Source organism: Scyliorhinus torazame, chromosome 1 (genome assembly GCF_047496885.1).
Source record: "Scyliorhinus torazame isolate Kashiwa2021f chromosome 1, sScyTor2.1, whole genome shotgun sequence".
Classification (NCBI taxonomy): Eukaryota; Metazoa; Chordata; class Chondrichthyes; order Carcharhiniformes; family Scyliorhinidae; genus Scyliorhinus; species Scyliorhinus torazame.
Genome location: NC_092707.1, coordinates 399,494,839 through 399,512,902, shown reverse-complemented (window position 1 = coordinate 399,512,902; position 18,064 = coordinate 399,494,839). Strand labels below are relative to the sequence as shown.

The 18,064-nt window shown below is 49.2% G+C and overlaps 1 protein-coding gene across 1 annotated transcript in view; it reads left to right on the top strand.

Annotated features, from left to right (window-relative positions):
• nmbr (neuromedin B receptor) overlaps positions 1-18,064 on the top strand; it is a 112,202-nt gene that overhangs the window by 64,768 nt on the left and 29,370 nt on the right. Inside the window, exon 2 of the mRNA XM_072513752.1 lies at positions 10,683-11,031. Coding sequence (XP_072369853.1) covers positions 10,683-11,031 — 349 coding nt within the window. The remainder of the gene's footprint in view (positions 1-10,682; positions 11,032-18,064) is intronic.

The window sequence follows — 18,064 nt, the reverse complement described above, 5'->3', positions numbered from 1 at the left end:
GTGATCGCACCCAGTCGTGGGTAGTCGGAGTCGTCAGCCGAGTCGGACTCGTAAAATGGCTGCTGCCGTCGGTCGCACGTGTCGGGTCGAGAAGATGGCCGCCGACCAGATGGCCGCTCCCATGATTCGCACGAGGCTGATGACGTGTCAGAAGAGGGCGTGTCGGGTCGGTGCGCAGCAGCATTGCGAGGCCTGAGAGCCTGATTTTCGGACCGGCTGTTCTTTGTTTTTCTGGCCCCTGGGTCTGGCCAGGCAGACCCTCGCAAAGTGCCCTTTCTTCCCGCAGTCACTGCAGATCGCGGAGCGGGCTGGGCAGCGTGGGCGTGGGTGCTGGCCCTGCCCGCAGAAGTAGCATGATGTGCCCCCATGGTGAGCGGGTCGCCGCGTGGCACAGGCCTGTAATACGGTTGAGTCGGCGGAAGTCCTGGGGGGCTGGCAGAGTCCGCGGGGTACGTACCCAAGTTATGTCGGGCCACCTCCAGTGAGGAGGCGAGCGTTAGCGTCTCCTGGAGGTCTTTTGCCCCATTTTTGTGCAGCCGCTGCCAGATGTAGGTCGAGCGGATGCCGGACACGAAAGCATCCCTGATGTGCAGGTTCATATGGACTTCCCCTGTCACATCCTGATGGTCACAGTCCCTGGCAAGCGCGGTGAGTTTTTCAACAAACTCGTCGAGCGATTCCCCCGAGCGCTGCCGGCAGGTAGAGAGCAGATGCCGGGCGTGCACCTCATTGACGGGTTTGACAAACCGCTTGCGGAGCAACTCAATCGCTTCCTCATAAGTCATCGCCTTTTCGAGCGTGGCGGAGATTCTGTGACTCGCCCGGGCGTGGAGTAGACACAGCTTCCGTGGCCCCAGGATGGGAATCTCTGCGGAGTCCAGGTAGGCCTCGAAGCACCGCAGCCAGTATTTAAAAATTTCCTTTGCCTCCGGCGATCGTGCTTCCAGATCGAGCTTCTAAATCGAGGTTTTAGGCCTGCGTCCACCCTGAATCTAGTTTAGTCAAATAAATTGAGGTACCCTCAATAATGACGCTTAGAGATTAAACTGTAAAGAAGGCTTTATTATACTAATAACTATACTACAGCTAGAGACGAGAGCTGACTGTTACACAGACCATGAGGCAGGCCTTTATGTATGGCTCCCAGATGGGCGGAGCCAGAGGCGGAGTCCCCAGGGTTCCAAGCCCGGTCTTAAAGGGGACATCACCTTACACGATGATAAGGCAGTAACCGTTCATCACAGAACCCTTGGCCATCTCTCCAGGCATCTCCCCCCGGCACACCACGTCAGGTGATGGGTGTGAGCAAGTACTCAGCAGACAGGCAGGGGCCAGACTATGGCATAGATTGGGGAGCACCAACGGGTTATCAATACTCCCCTGCCCTCGACAGTGACCCGCTGACAGTGCCAACACAGTCCCAGCACCCTGGTGATGTGACACAGACCTGGATGTTCAGGTGTGTGGTGTTGCCTCCCGTGTGTTCAAGCACACAGTGTCCAGGCAGCAAGGGGTGATTGGGATGCTGGGCGATGACTCCTACATGCTACATGGTCCGCCCACGCACGGGAACCCACTTGGGATGTGTGAAGTGCTCACTTAACCACGATTGCCAATTCGCCCTATAGCCTTCACCCACACATCCAGAGGCCTTGGCAATCGGGGGTGGAGTGTGTGGGGCTCATGGGTGGTCGGTGGGGCAGATGGGCAGGGACAAGGTTTGCCCCCTGAATGGATTTACCGTGCCATGCGCGGTTGTCCACCCCCCGGTTGTCCACCATCTCCAGTGCCTCCCCCCACACTCCCATGGCAGCCCACAATGCGGAGGGCGCAAATGCCCTCCCCACCTCATCCCCAGCTGAGTGTCCCCTACCACCGCCGAGCAATGGGGCGGCAACCCCAGCACCCCTGGGGCTCTTAGCCCATGTGAGCAAAGATGGCTACTCATCTCATCGGCTCCCCACAGAAGCCCCTCTGCCAGGTTCACAGTTTTCAAAAGGAGTACTAACCTGTGCCAGCGTGACCACTCGCTGGGGAGACCGATGAATGGCGGGAGGCCGTTGGACATGGGGTCGGTCCCGTCAATTGTATGGAAATAAAACTTAAGTGATGATAATTGGTTTCCCGCCACACTACGGCGGGTTCCCGGTTGCGCCGACGGAAGCGGGCCGGTTGCATCGCTAACTGTTTGCCGCCTGTCGTGCTTCTCGTTTTCGGCCTCTCCCGCTATTTTCCGGCCTTGTTTTGCTCGAGTGAGAGTGCAAAGAGGCCAGAGAATTGCGCCCTGTAAATTAGCACTCTCTGCTGTTGATGCACAGGCTATTTGGCTCATATCAGCAATGAGGGGGGCTGGCGGTGTAGTGGTATTGTCATTGGACTAGTAATCCAGCTCAGGCTCATGCCCTGGGTTTCTGGGCCCAGATCCCAGCATGGCATTTAAATTGAAGTCATAACAAACCTGCTTTATTTCAGTCATGGGGAACTCTGGTGGGGCAGTCAATAGCATCCTGGCCTCCTGAAGCCAGCGGTTTCACGTTCAAGTCCCACTCGAGGACTTGATGGTAATGAAGGACACAGAGCATTAAAATAATTCAGTGGCGAGAACCTGAGTAATAAAATTGACATATGTGGCGGGCAACGAGAGTGGGAGATTTACTTCTCCGCTCCCTGAGCTGGGCCAGATTAGGTTCTTCATTTTGAGAGTCCTATCATGGGACAGCCAACTTTGCGAACCTTGTGTCACAACCCCAGAGGGGTTTATAGCCAAGAAGGAGGCCATTTGTCCCATCATCTCTATGCCAGCTCTTTCTGCTGGAGCAGAACCCACTGACCTTCCCTACCCTTTCTCTCCTGCCTCCTAATTTTCCCTGATTCATGGTTCATCCCATGACCGCTTCCTCTGGCAAAGTTTCACTGACACTTCTTTGCACAAGTACATTTCTTTCAACCTCCCTTAAAACATCTTCTCGTCAACTCTCTCCCCTTCCCCTCTTGCCTCTCCACTGAGCCATGGTTCCATGAACACTGCTTGCCTCCTGGCACTTTGACAATATTAGCAGGCTACTCTACCGTAGAGGCATCACATCACAGCACAGTTTGATGCTATCTGTACTGGATGTCAGTACACAATGTAATGAAGGGATTTGATTGTTGGATTGAATCGGTGGCATGAACCCATGGTGATCTTTTCCCTTCCATATTCCAGAGATCCTGAGGACAACTGTACCACCCCTACTGTTGCCCCGATTGGTACAAGAGAGCCACATATCCAACCTAGGACCTCGCTAGTCTGGACTTCATAGAATTTAGATTATCATAGAATTTACAGTGCAGAAGGAGGCCATTCAGCCCATCGAGTCTGCACCGGCTCTTGGAAAGAGCACCCTACCCAAGGTCAACACCTCCACCCTATCCCCATAACCCAGTAACCCCACCCAACACTAAGGGCAATTTTGGACACTAAGGGCAATTTTATCATGGCCAATCCACCTAACGTGCACATCTTTGGACTGTGGGAGGAAACCGGAGCACCCGGAGGAAACCCACGCAGACACGGGGAGGATGTGCAGACTCCTCACAGACAGTGGCTCAAGCCAGAATCGAACCTGGGACCCTGGAACTGTGAAGCAATTGTGCTATCCACAATGCTACCGTGCTGCCCACAAATACTCAACTTTTAACATACTCAACTTTTCACATACTCAACAGATGTCAAACCCTTCAGCCACCTTAAGTTTGTTCCTGCAACGTTCACCTTTTGGAACTTGAATTTGCTTCTCGAATTGTAGAATAATTGAATGGCGAAGGAGGGCATTTGGCTCCCTGTGATTGTGCTAGCTCTTTAAAGGAGCTCGTCACGCTGCTGTTCATTCATCATTGCCCTGCAAATTCGATTTTCCCTTTTCAAGTATTCAGAATGTTTCTATTGACTCTGCTTCAGGTACCAGGGCCCTAAGATGGCGTTAGCAACCGTGGACTGCCATTGGATTGGTCAATCATCATGCTTAGCAAAGCACTAAAGTGGTTTGCCATTGTCTTGTGTAGTGTGGCTGTCCAGGAAACTCTCCTGCTCTTATCACCCACTCTCAAACATATTGGAAGGATTTACAGGCTGAACACCAACCTGTTTGACTATATTATGAACGCACCTTCGTGACCATCAAGTCCTGAAGTGGGACTTGAACCCAGAGCTTCTTGTTAAGGTCCGATGGGAGATGTGAAATAAGAACGAGGAAGCCTTCACTTCTTCGACTCCAAGTGTATTGTGTTCTGTAATTACTTCTCCAACAGCAAAACAGTGCCACCTGTATCCCATTTATGTATTGTTGCAGTCTATGAAACAATAAGTGCACTCTATTAAACAAATTGAAACCCCAATTCCAACTTAAGTAGCAGGAACATTAACTCTTTCCGAACACTTATGCCCCAGAGATGACACTACCACACTGCCTTTTACCGCCTATTTAGGCATTCCAACTTGCCCCATTAAAAAATCCCCACCACCCCTCAGGTCCTCTTGCCAATTAGTTTCGATCCATGCCCTCTGGTAATTGACCTTCCTGCCTTTGGAACCCCTCCATTCTTAGTTACTCCATAAGAATTCAGTTTTGAATTTGAACACCTCTATTTAAGTCTCTTCTGGGCCTTCTTGGCTTAAAGGAGGCTCCCTCAGCGTATCGTAGAATCATAGAATTTATAGTGCAGGAAGCCATTTGGCCCATCGAGTCTGCACTGGCCTTTGGACAGGGCACCCTACCCAAGCCCACACCTCTACCCTATCCCTGTAACCCAGTAACCCCACCCCACCTTTTTGGACATTAAGGGCAATTTAGCATGGCCAATTCACCCAACCTGCACATCTTTGGACTGTGGGAGGAAACCGGAGCACCCGGAGGAAGACCACGCACACACGGGGAGAACGTGCAGACTCCGCACAGACAGTGGCCCAAGCCGGGAATCGAACCTGGGACCCTGGAGCTGCTGTGCTAACCACTGTGCTACCGTACTGCCCATACAACTGCATCCACACACAGCTAAAGTCCCTCATCTTTGGCAGTATTCGAGTGAATCTCCTCGATGTCCTCTGCAAGGGCTTTTTGCTGGGCTCCTTAACATGTGGTGCCCAGAAATGGACATGGGTCCTCCAACTGGAGCGCAAAGTGATTTAAAAAAAAAAATTATTCTTTGCATAAAAACAATTTATGTTTCCTCCATCTCAGAAAAAAAAAGATTCGCACTGCCTAATAAGCAGCGTGCGCCTCAGTGGAGTTTTAACCACCATTTTATGGAAGGTAGCTCTGGGCTCATTACAAAAGTGTCTGTTTCTCATTGAGCTTTTTCATTTGCCTGATTGCAACTGATGTCTCAGCCGCCGACTTAACTAACTGCAGGCGGTAAATTGAAATCTAAATTAGTGGTGAATCAGGCGGTCATGTTTGGGCAGGAAATAATTTTAATTACCCCGCATCTACCACCTGTGTGGTGTGATGGCTGCAACACATTCACTTTGCCCCAGGAATTGCACAAAGAAGGTTCTGTTTATTGAGTGTATATTTATTAACTGCTTCAGTGCCTGGCTGTCTGAACTTACCTTGCGATAGAAAAATTGTCAAGGAAGTGTGAACCCCATAGGAAACCTTTCTGACTCCAGAGACTCCCCATGGGTGGAAGGATTAAGGGAGGTGAGGTAAGTTAAAGAACGGGTAGGTAATTCTAAACCTGGGGTCGCGAAGGACTGCACTGGTTCGATAAGAAGCAGTGTCTTTCAATCATTTTAAGACCGAGAGGGGATAGATTTGTGGTAACCAAGGGGATGATAGGTTATTGGAAGCAGGCAGAGTGCCGATGTGAGATCGCTGTCACATCAGCCATGATGCTGAATGATGTGGACCACTGTCGTTGGACTGGGGTGGGCACAGTAAGAACTCTTACAGCACCTGGTTGAAGTCCGACAGGTTTGTCTCGAATCACTAGCTTTCGGAGCGCAGCTCCTTCCTCAGGTGAATGAATAGGTGGGTTTCAGAAACGCATTTTTAGACAAAGTCAATGATGCAAGACGATACTTTGAATGTGAGTCTCTGCAGGTAATTAAGTCTTTACAGGTCCAGACGGTGTGACTGGAGAGAGGGATAATCACAGGTTAAAGAGGTGTGAATTGTCTCAAGCTGTCGCACACATGAGTACGGCCTCAATCGGGACCTTGGATTCATGTCGCATTACATTCAACCCCCCCCCCCACCATCTGCCTGGGCTTGCAAAATCCTACTAACTGTCCTGGCTTGAGACAATTCACACCTCTTTAACCTGGGATTAGCCCTCTCTCCAGTTGCTCCGTCTGGACCTGTAAAGACTTAATTACCTGCAAAGACTCGCATTCAAAGTATCGTCTTGCATCATTGACTTTGTCTACATATATGTTTCCGGAACCCACCTCTTCATTCACCTGAGGAAGGAGCTGCGCTCCGAAAGCTAGTAATTCGAAACAAACCTGTTGGACTTTAACCTGGCGTTGTAAGACTTCTTACCACGATATTGAATGGCAGGGCAGGCTCGAGGAGCTGAATGGCCTCCTCCTGCTCCTTGTTCGTATATTTCACCATCACCTTCTCAAAAAAGCCACGGGAGTTGGGCAATAAATTGCCAATATCGTTCCTATCCCAAGAACAAATGTCAGCTTGCAGGAGAAACAGGAAACCAGCACAAGTATTTCATAGAACTACAGAATCATGCAGTGGTTACAACACAGAAGAGCGTCACTTAGCCTGTCAAGCTCCTGCTGGCTTAATTAGTCCCACTTCCCTGTGCTTTCCCTGTAAACCTACAGTGCTTTTCTCTGCCGATAATTATTCAATTCCCTTTTGAAAGACACATTTGAATCGACCTTTAAACAGTACACATCAGATCCGAACCAGTCGCGTAAAAAGGATTTTCCTCCTTTGGCTCCGTCGCCTTAAATTGTATCCTCTGGCTCAATGGAATGGTGACTAGGTCGTTGCAAAAAGAGAGAGGAGAAAGGGGGGAAGGGAGAGATTAGAAAATGGACAACATGCCAGAGGAAAGCTACCAAGGTGGTTTTGAAATTGTTTAGTTGAGGCACCAGTGGCCCAAATTGTGGGGGAATTAATTACTGCCCCCCTCCTGGTGACAGTACCACCCTCTCATCAGAGTTAACTGGCTACAGGCCTCCTCTCGTTTGGTGCCAGATATGACTACTATTCAAATCAGGATCCTTTGATGTTTCTAATATTGCTACACTGACTACACTCCCAAAGTATTTTATAGAATCATTGGATGATCGTAGAAGAGGGTCCATTCAGCCTGCCAAGCCCCTGTTGCCTCTCGGCAAGAGCAGATTAGTTAGTCCCACTCCCCTGTGCAATTGCTTTTTCCTTTCAATTCGCCTTTGAAAGATCTTGATTGAAGCTGCATTCATCGCGCTCTCAGGAAGGCCATTCCCAATCCTGACCGCAAAAAGGTTCCCCCTCATGTCTCAACTGGTTCTTTTGCTAATCGCCTTAAATCCGTGTCTTCCGGTTCATCACCCTTCTGCCAGTGGAAACAATGGCCGGAATTCTGCGGATATCGGGATTCGCTGGTGCGCTGCAACTACCCTCCCCGTGGGTTTCCTCCGGGTGCTCCGGTTTCCTCCCACAGTCCAAAGATGTGCAGGTTAGGTGGATTGGCCATGATAAATTGCCCTTAGTGTCCAAAATTGCCCTTAGTGTTGGGTGGGGTTACTGGGTTATGGGGATAGGGTGGAGGTGTTGACCTTGGGTAGGGTGCTCTTTCCAAGAGCTGGTGCAGACTCGATGGGCCAAATGGCCTCCTTCTGCACTGTAAATCCTATGAAGTGGGTTTGGTGGCGGCGTTGAGGTGGCTTCAATGAGAAACCCCATTGACAAGCGGCAAGCAGAGGGAGTTGAGAATCCCGGCAGCAGCGATCACTGAGCGGATGAGGAGAACGCGGCTGGGGGCCCGGAGAATCCCGTCCAGTTCTCCCAATAGACTCTCTCCTGACCCCTCATGATTTTGAACATTTCATTAACTGTAAAACACTTTGAGGCATCTTGTGACCATGAAAGGCGCTGAGTAAATGCAAGTCCCTTCCTTTCTTGTTAGAGATTAAGACCAAGGAAGTTAAAATAAGACAGAATGGCTGTCACTGGGGTGAAGGGAGTGGGGGGATTGGGCAAGAGCCCCAGAAGTGGGGGGGAGTTCTGAGATCACAGGACAACCGGCATTACAAGCGTGAGATTCGGACCATCAGGTTCCACCAAAGTGAACTGGGCTTGAATGGATCACCGCATTCAACTCAGGAAAACCCACCGCGGTGGACCCAGAAAGTCCCGGCATTCATCTGATGACTTAATTTACTGACACATTTTGAGTAATTGAAAAGCCAAGTAATTGAAAATTGAAAAGGGGATGGTTTAGCACAGTGGGCTAAACAGCTGGCTTGTAATGCAGAGCAAGGTGGCAGCGCGTGTCCAATTTCCGTACCAGCCTCCCCGAACAGGCGGCGGAATGTGGCGCCTCGTGGCTTTTTACAGTAACTTCATTGAAACCTACTTGCGGCAATAAGCGATTATTATTATTATTAATAATCAAAAACAGTTGGATGTTCTTGATAGATGGATTGGTCATTGTGATAACCTTGGTTCAGTAGCTAGGTATGGGGTGAGCCAAAGTTATTCCAACCATCCTACATGCTTTTGTGGGGAAGTGACAGAAGTAAATAGGGTTGCCAACTCTGATTGAAAATATATGAAATGAAATGAAATGAAAATCGCTTATTGTCACAAGTAGGCTTCAAATGAAGTTACTGTGAAAAGCCCCTAGTCGCCACATTCCGGCACCTGTTCGGGGAGGCTGTTACGGGAATCGAACCGTGCTGCTGGCCTGGTCTGCTTTCAAAGCCAGCGATTTAGCCCTGTGCTAAACAGCCCCTTCTGGAGATTTTATCATGTGACCTCCTACTTTGAGCTGCTTTGTCCAAGCGAACTGAGGTTTTAACCCATTGCTAATATTTTTATGATGAACAAACAAAAGAGTTCCAAGAAAACGAGAAATCGTTCTTTATTTTAATGTCTCAAGTTGCAACTTCTGAGAGATAGAACAATAGAACATTACAGCCCTCGGCCCTCGATGTTGCGCTGACCTGTGAAACGACTCTAAAGCCCATCTACACTATTCCACTACCATCCATATGTTTATCCAATGACCATTTAAATGCCCCTAATGTTGGCGAGTCCACTACTGTTACAGGCAGGGCATTCCACACTCTTACTACTCTCTGAGTCAAGAACCTACCTCTGACATCTGTCTTATATCTATCTCCTCTCAATTTAAAGCTATGTCCCCTCGTGCTAGACATCACCATCCGAGGAAAAAGGCTGTCACTGTCCACCCTATCCAATCCTCTGATCATCTTGTATGCCTCAATTAAGTCACCTCTTAATCTTCTTCTCTCTAACGAAAACAGCCTCAAGTCCCCAGCCTTTTCTCACAAGATCTTCCCTCCATACCAGGCAACATTCTGGTAAATCGATAGATATTTAAATCCTGGTATCTCCGGGCCATTGCTGGAGGGTTAGCAACCCTGTGTCAGGAGGGATGATGAACTTAAGCATACACAGACTGGGTGAGATAAGATAGTATCAGAGGAGCTTTATGTGGAGCAATAGAAAACAGCATGAGTCAGGTGAGTGCAATGAGTAATTCCTCAGACATAAATTCATGTCAGATTATGTCTGATAGGATTGATAAGGAGAGGCTATTTCCACTTTGGGCATGGAGGGGAAAACCAGAACTAGGGGGAATGCCTATAAGGCAGCCAACAATACATCCAATAAGGAATTCAGGAGGAAATTTCTTTAACCAGAGTGCGATGAGAATGTGGAACTCGCTACCACCGGGAGTGGTTGAGGTGAATTGCATCGATGTATTTAATAATCTTTATTAGTGTCACAAGTAGGTTTACATTAACAATGAAGTTATTGTGAAAAACCCCGAGTCGCCACACTCCGGCACCTGTTCGGGTACACAGCGGGAGAATTCAGAATGTCCAATTCACCTAGCAAGCGTGTCTTTCGGGCCTTGTGGGAGGAAACGGGGGCACCCGGAGGAAACCCACGCAGACAAGGGGAGAACGTGCAGACTCGGGGACCCTGGCACCGTGAAGCAACAGTGCTAACCATTGTGCTAAGGGGAAGTTGGACACATGAGGGAGAAAGGAACAGAAGGATATTGATGTGCCATCAATGAACACACGACGAGTGGTGAATGTAACTGAGGCTTTAATAAACTAAACAGAAAGCTCTTGGCCTCGGATCCCGAACTGAGGCAGCGGCGGAGACCGGCCACCTTTATACCGAGCCCGAGGGGAGGCGGAGTCAGCAGGCAGTGGTTTACCACATTACATATAATACAGTGGCAGTTTGCCAAAATACACATATTATGTACCACAGTGGTTCGGAGCCAGCAGGGACAAGCCCAGGCATGTAATACAATAGCACAATACAATACAGTGGTTTACCACAGATATGTTGATGGGATTAGAAAAAGTGGGGGTTGGGAGGCTTGTGTGGAGTAATAACACTGGCATGGACCAGTTGGGCCGAATGGCCTGTTTCTGTGCTATAGAGAATTTGAATAAAGACATTGTGCATTTTTTGCTGTTTCAGGTACAAAGCGATCGTAAACCCTATGGACATTCAGGCGTCCAGTGCAGTCCTACACACGTGTCTTAAGGCCATCACCATCTGGTTGATCGCCATGATCCTGGCCGTTCCTGAGGCTGTGTACTCACAGGTGGTGCAGCATCACAATGGGGAGAATGAAAGTTTCAGTGCCTGCGTCCCCTATCCACTCTCTGACAAGCTGCACCCGAAGATCCACTCGGTGATGATATTCCTGGTGTACTACCTCATCCCGCTCGTCATCATCAGCGTCTACTACTTCCACATCGCTCAGAGCTTAGTCAAGAGCGCACATGACATGCCTGGAGAAAGCAGTGAGCATGTCAGGCGGCAGGTAAGCTAACAGAAAGCTATCAGAAACTACTGCTGTCCACGCGTAAAGAGAAGTCTCCCCCCCCCCCCCTTCCACTGACAATCAGCGTTTCAGGGGAACAAACAGAACAATTTGGGATATGGTGGGGATATGGTAATGCTCCGGGATATTGGATCAAATCTCTCCATGGCAGCTGGGGGAATTTCACTTCAATTAATAAATCTGGACTACAAAACTAGCCCTGACCACGACAACTAGGATTGTTGTAAAACCCCATCTGTTTCACTAATTCCTTTAGGGATGGAAATCTGCCATCCTCACCTGGTCTGGCCCACATACGACTCCAGACCCACAGCAATGTGGTTGACTGTCCTCTGAAATGACCTCGCAAGCCATTCAGTTCAAGGATACGGTGGCACAGTGGTTAGCACTGCTGCCTCGCAGTGCCAGGGACCCAGGTTCAAGTCCAGCCTCAGGTGACTGTCTGTGCGGAGTCTGCACATTCTCCCCGTCTCTGCGTGGGTTTCCTCCGGGTGCTCCGGTTTCCACCCACGGTCCAAAGATGTGGGGGTTAGGTGGATTGGCCATGATAAATTGCCCTTAGTGCCCAGAGACATGCAGGTTAGGTTCCGGGGGCAGGTCAGCGCAGACCCGATGGGCCGAATGGTCTCCTGCAATGTAGGGATTATTTGATGCTATGAATTAAGGATGGACAAGAAATGTAAGAATGAAAAAAAACCCTACATACTGCCACCAACATAGTAAAATGTTCCAAGGCAATTTGCAGGAATGTTCGTGACAAAATGTGGCGGAGAGCAATCTGAGGTGTTATGAATGGTCAAAACCTGAGTCAAGGGTAGGTTTTAAGGAGTGTTTTAATAGAGGATAGAGAGGTTGAAATGTGGAGGGTTTTATGGAAGGAATTTCAAAGCTTACGGTTTGGTGGCTGAAGGAGCGTCTACCGTGGGTGGAGTAATGAAAATTGCCACCAGAACAGATATGTCGAAGGCGGTTCCAGTTTGATCCCCTTCCCACAACTAGTGGTGCACAAAGCAGACTTTCATCCATTTCCATAGCTAATAGTTCTCAGAACAGGCCACTCACCTGTTGCCGAGGTTGAGGGACGCCACTCCACAGCAAGCCTGGCTCCCCAGGAGTTTCTCCTGTTCCCACTGCCAGCTATCGGTGTGTTTGGAAGGATTTGCAGGTTGACACACTCGACCATTTATGAACGCACCTTCCATGGCCATCAAGGCCTGAGGTGGGACTCAAACTCAATTCCCGGCTCGGGTCACTGTCTGTGCGGAGTCTGCACGTTCTCCCCGTGTCTGCGTGGGTTTCCTCCGGCTGCTCCGGTTTCCTCCCACAGTCCAAAGGTGTGGCAAATTAGGTGGATCGGCCGTGCTAAATTGCCCTTAGTTGTCCCAAAAGGTTAGGTGGGGTTACGGGGATAGGGTGGGAGGTGTGGGCGAAAGTAGGGTGCTCCTTCCCAGGACCAGTGGAAACTCGATGGACTGAATGGCACTGTGAATTCTATGATTCTATTAACTCGCAAGGTGGAGTGAAGATCTTTGTCACACCTTGTTTATATTTGATTTATTGCTTGGAAGCTTATGTCAAAGTATCTAATGAACAGTTGAAATTGTAATTCGGACAGAGCAGACTGCAGATTGTGCATTCCATTGACACACATCACGAAGAGATGCTGACTGGACTGGATTATTGCGTAAATACAGTAAACTGGGAGCTAGCTGCAAAATTAGTAGAAGTGCCATCAATGCCTCATTGGGTACCACTTCCTTCCCTCAGAGTCAGAAGAGTTCAAATGCCACTCCAGAGATTGTGCACATACATGATCCAGGCTGGCATTTCCAGTGCACTACTGATGGAGAGCTGCACCGTTGAAGGTGCCAGCCCCCTACCGAGCAAAGCCAAAGCTCCTGTCTGATCTCAGAGGCACATAAAATATCCCTTGGCACCACTGGAGGGAGAGTGTGGGAATCCGACCTAACCTTCATCCCTCAACCAACATCACTAAAAAAGGTCATTTTATCCCATTGCTTCGTGTGGGATCATACTGTGCGCACATTGGCTGCGGCATTTCCTGCACTGCAACAGTGGCTGCACAACAAAAGTACTCCATTGGCCTTTTAAAAATGAGTGTGGCCGTTGCTGGCCGGACCATCATTTATTGCCTATCCCTAATTGGCCTTGGACTGAGTGGCTTGCTAGGCCACTTCAGAGTCAAACACATTTGCATTTGCTTGGGAGTCATATGTAGGGCCATGTTGTGTTATGTTTCTTCATGTAGCATAAGCTGCTTCCTTGATGTATACTCTGACAAAGGAAGGTTCAGACTTGGAGATAGGTTTAACACATTTCTTGAACAGTTCACAATTCTTCTACTTGAGTTCGACTCTCCTGCTGATCTTACTATAGTAACTCAATCTAACTAACCAGTCTGCTGTAATCTATGCGGTGGGTGTGATGCTCTGATCTGCCCCTGTCTCTCTGAGTGTCACCTATGGAAAGAGAAAGAGCATGTGTGCCCTGTCCCTTTATATGGGTAGCCCCCTTGTGGTAGTGTCACCTCTGGGTGTGTCTTGACTGCCCATTGGTCGTGTCCTATCTTACTGACCTATTGGTTGAATGTCTGTGTGTCATGATGTCTCTGGTGCTCCCTCTAGTGTTTACTCAGTCCTAGTGTATCTACATTAACCCCTTGTGTATTTACAGTGATGCATATCACCACAGGGCAGACAAGGTAAGGCCGACAAATCCCCTTCCCTAAAGGATATTAGTGAACCAGATGGGTTTTTACGACAATCGACAATGGTTCCATGGTTGTCATTCGACTTTTAATTCCAGAGATTTCTTGAATTCAGATTTCACCATCTGCTACGGTGGGATTTGAACCCAGATTCCCAGAACATTACTCTGGGTCTTTGGATTATTAGTCTAGTGATAATGCCAGCACCCGACTTGGGGGCACCTTAAGATCGAAAAATGTAAATAATTGCAAGTTTTTGTAAGATCTTTGTAAAATTGTCCACCACTAATATCAGGCCATAACTCCGTCCATGTGGAAATAAAATACTCCCAATTCTTGTAATGCTAACTTGTGAATAAGAGATGGTTTAATTTCCTTATCAAGTATATGAGTTTATCCAGTAAAAGATCAAAACTAAAGAACTCACTGCTTATTTGATTTCAGAATGCAAATTGGAAGCATTGCAAAAAAAACAATACTTCACTGAACGACGAGGCACATCACTCTTCAAAACTGTCTTATCGCTTCAAATCTAATATTGTTCTCCCCACCAAAAAATTGAAAGTGCAAAATTAAAAACAATTTATCTTCAAGCATCAGAGGAGATGTTGTAGAGCCAGCTATCCATCCTGTCTTCCTGTCCCTCACCAGGGACTCCTTGATATTACAGCAGATTCCTCATCTGTACAGTTCATCGGTGAATCGTATCATAATAATGTCTGTCTGCGGAATTTACAGTGCAGAAGGAGGCCATTCGGCCCATCGAGTCTGCACCGGCTCTTGCAAAGAGCACCCTACCCAAGCCCACACCTCCACCCTATCCCCATAACCCAGTAACCCCACCCAACACTAAGGGCAATTTTGGACACTAAGGACAATTTAGCATGGCCAATCCACCTAACCTGCACATCTTTGGACTGTGGGAGGAAACCGGAGAAAACCCATGCACACACGGGGAGAACATGCAGACTCCGCACAGACAGTGACCCAAGCCGGAACCTGGGACCCTGGAGCTGTGAAGCAATTGTGCTAACCACTATGCTACCGTGCTGCACAATGTAATCCATTGTTGTTAGGGTCAGCAACCTGGAGACGCAAGGTGATTACTATTATATTATTGTTTGGAAGCCACACAGTTCATGAGGAAAGGTTTGTTTTATATCGAAAGAGAACTCAAATAGGCAGCAAGTCCTCGGTGGGAAGTGGTGGATCTGTGTCCAAATATGTTCAAATAAATAATCTTTATTAGTGTCACAAGTAGGCTTACATTAACACTGCAATGAAGTTATTGTGAAAGTCCCTGGTCGGCACAGTCCAGTGCCTGTTCGGGTACACTGAGGGAGAATTCAGAATGTCCAATTCACTTAACAAGCACGTGTTTTGGGACTTGTGGGAGGAAACTGGAGCACCCGGAGGAAACCCACGCAGACACGGGGAGAACGTGCAGACTCCGCACAGACAGTGATTCAGGCGGGTATCGAACCCGGACCCTGGAGCTGCTAACCACTGTGCTACTGTGTCACCATTGTGCCGTACCAGTTAAAAGTGGAGTTGATGTGATCGAACCTGAGGTTCTTAGTGGGGTCCAAACACTAATATAATAGTAATCACCTTGCATCTCCAGGTTGCTGACCCTAACAACAATGGATTACATCTTAATGGTACCTTTAACATAGGAGAACACGGGGCGACATTCCCGACCCCCCGCCGGGTCGGAGAATCGCTGGGGGCTGGCGTGAATCCCGCCCCCGCCGGTTGCCGAAGTCTCCGGCACCGGAGATTCGGCGGGAATCGCGCGGCGTCAGTTGGCAGGCCCCCCCGCTCGATTCTCCGGCCCAGATTGGCCGAAGTCCCGCCGATAAATTGCCTGTCCCGCCGGCGTAAATTAAATCACCTACCTTACTGGCGGGGCAAGGCGGCGCGGGCGGGCTCCGGGGTCCTGGGGGGGGGGGGCGCGGGGCGATCTGGCCCCTGGGGGTGCCCCCACGGTGGCCTGGCCCGCGATCGGGGCCCACCGATCCGCGGGCGGGCCTGTGCCGTGGGGGCACTCTTTCCCTTCCGCCTCCGCCACGGTCTCCACCATGGCGGAGGCGGAAAGACTCCCTCCACTGCGCATGTGCGGGAATGCCGTCAGCGGCCGCTGACGCTCCCGCGCATGCGCCGCCCGGAGATGTCATTTCCGCGCCAGCTGGCGGGGCACCAAAGGCCTTTTCCGCCAGCTGGCGAGGCGGAAATTTGTCCGGCGCTGGCCTAGCCCCTCAATGTTGGGGCTCGGCCCCCAAAGATGCGGAGCCTTCCGCACCTTTGGGGCGGCGCGATGCCCGTCTGATTGGCGCCGTTTTGGGCGCCAGTCGCCGGACATCGCGCCGTTTCCAGAGAATTTCGCCCATGATGTTTATTAAACATTGAGCCCCAGAGAGATATTACGCCAGATTATTAATAGGACCCAAGATGATAGGTGAAGCCAAAGCGAAAACACAGAATGTTTCTTCATTAAGATTGTTTGTAGACTTTTTCAGTCTTAGAGATCTGGGGCGAAATTCTCCGGAAAGTAGGCTTACATTGCAATGACGTTACTGTGAAAATCCTGAAATCGCCACACTCTTGCGCCTGTTCGTGTACACAGAGGGAGAATTCAGAATGCCCAATTCGCCTAACAGCACGTCTTTCGGGACTTGTGGGAGGAAACCGGAGCACCCGGAGGAAACCCACGCAGACACGGGGAGAACGTGCAGATTCCGCACAGAGTGTGACCCAAGCTGGGAATCGAACCTGGGACCCTGGAGCTGTGAAGCCACAGTGCTAACCACTGTGCTACCTTGCTGCCCCCGGGTTTGCTGGGTCTGCTCTGGCGGTCCCACACCTGGCTGACTTTCTACTTAATCATGAATTATCTCGGACTTTGCGAGGGAGCTGGTACTTGGCAAGACTCACGGGGCGACTGATTGCTCCAACCCCACAGGTCTCGTGCAGGCTATAACAAACACAGATCATCAAAAAGTGTTCAAAGTGAGACAGGATAGAGATGGAGAGGTTTAGGGCGATAATTCCAGAGTTGGGGGCCAGGCAGCTCAAGGCATGGTGAATAATGGGAGAGTCTAGAATTGGAAGGGTTGCAGAGAATAAGAAGGGTTGTTGAGTTGGAGGAGATTGCAGAGGTGGAGAAGGGTGAGACCGTGGAAGAACTTGGAAACAAGGGTGAGAATTTGAAAATTGAGGCCTTGCTAGACCGGGAGTCAATGAAGGCCAGTGAAGACAGAGGGGGTGATACGTGACTGGAGCTTGATGTGTGCTACGATATGGGTAGCAGAGGTTTGGATGAGATTAAGTTTAGGGTAGGTGGAAGAAGGACGTTTGCCTGGAAGAGAATTGGAAAAGTCAAATCTACATGTACAAATGCATCACGATGTGATTGCCTTGAAAGCCAAAATCCTGAGATGGATGTGCAATGTAGTTACACTTGATGTCGAACCGTTCCTCATTGTAGTTGAACAGTTCTGCATTCCTCTTTCTTTCCTTTTATTATTCCCCTTTTAGTCCACTTTGGCAGGGAGATTTGAAAAAATTATTTAAATAGGGAGAAGTTGCATAACTCTGAGGTGCAGAGGGATCTGGGAGTCCTGGTACATGAATCACAAAAAGATAGAATAAAAATGCTGTTATTAGAAAGACAAATGGAATGTTGTTTAGTACAAGGGGAATGGAATATAAACTAGGAATGTTTTTGGGTCGGCACGATGGCACAGTGGTTAGCACTGCTGCCTCACAGCTCCAGGGACCGGGGTTCAATTCCGGCCTCGGGTAACTGTGTGGAGTCTGCACTTTCTCCCCGTACCTGCGTGGGTTTCCTCTGGGTGCTCCGGTTTCCTCCCACAGTCCAAAGATGTGCAGGTGAGGTGGATTGGCCATGCTAAATTGCCCTTAGTGTTCAAAAGGTTAGGTTAGGTTATGGGGATAGGGTGGAGGCGTGGGCTTAAGTAGGGTGCTCTTTACAAGGGTCAGTGTAGACTCAACCTCCTCCGCACTGTAAATTCTATGATCTATGATTAAACCCCTTTAATCCCAGGTATCGGTTGGGTGAACCTTCTCTGAACTGCTTCTGATGCATTTATGTCTTTTCTTAAGCAAGGAGACCAAAATTGTGCACAGTTTAGTTAGCCTGCAGGAAGGCAAATGTCATGTTGGCTTTTATTGCAAGGGGATTGGAGTACAAGGATAAATCAATCTCACTCCAGTTCTACAGAGTTTTTGTGACACTGCATTATGTGCAGTTTTTGTTTTCAC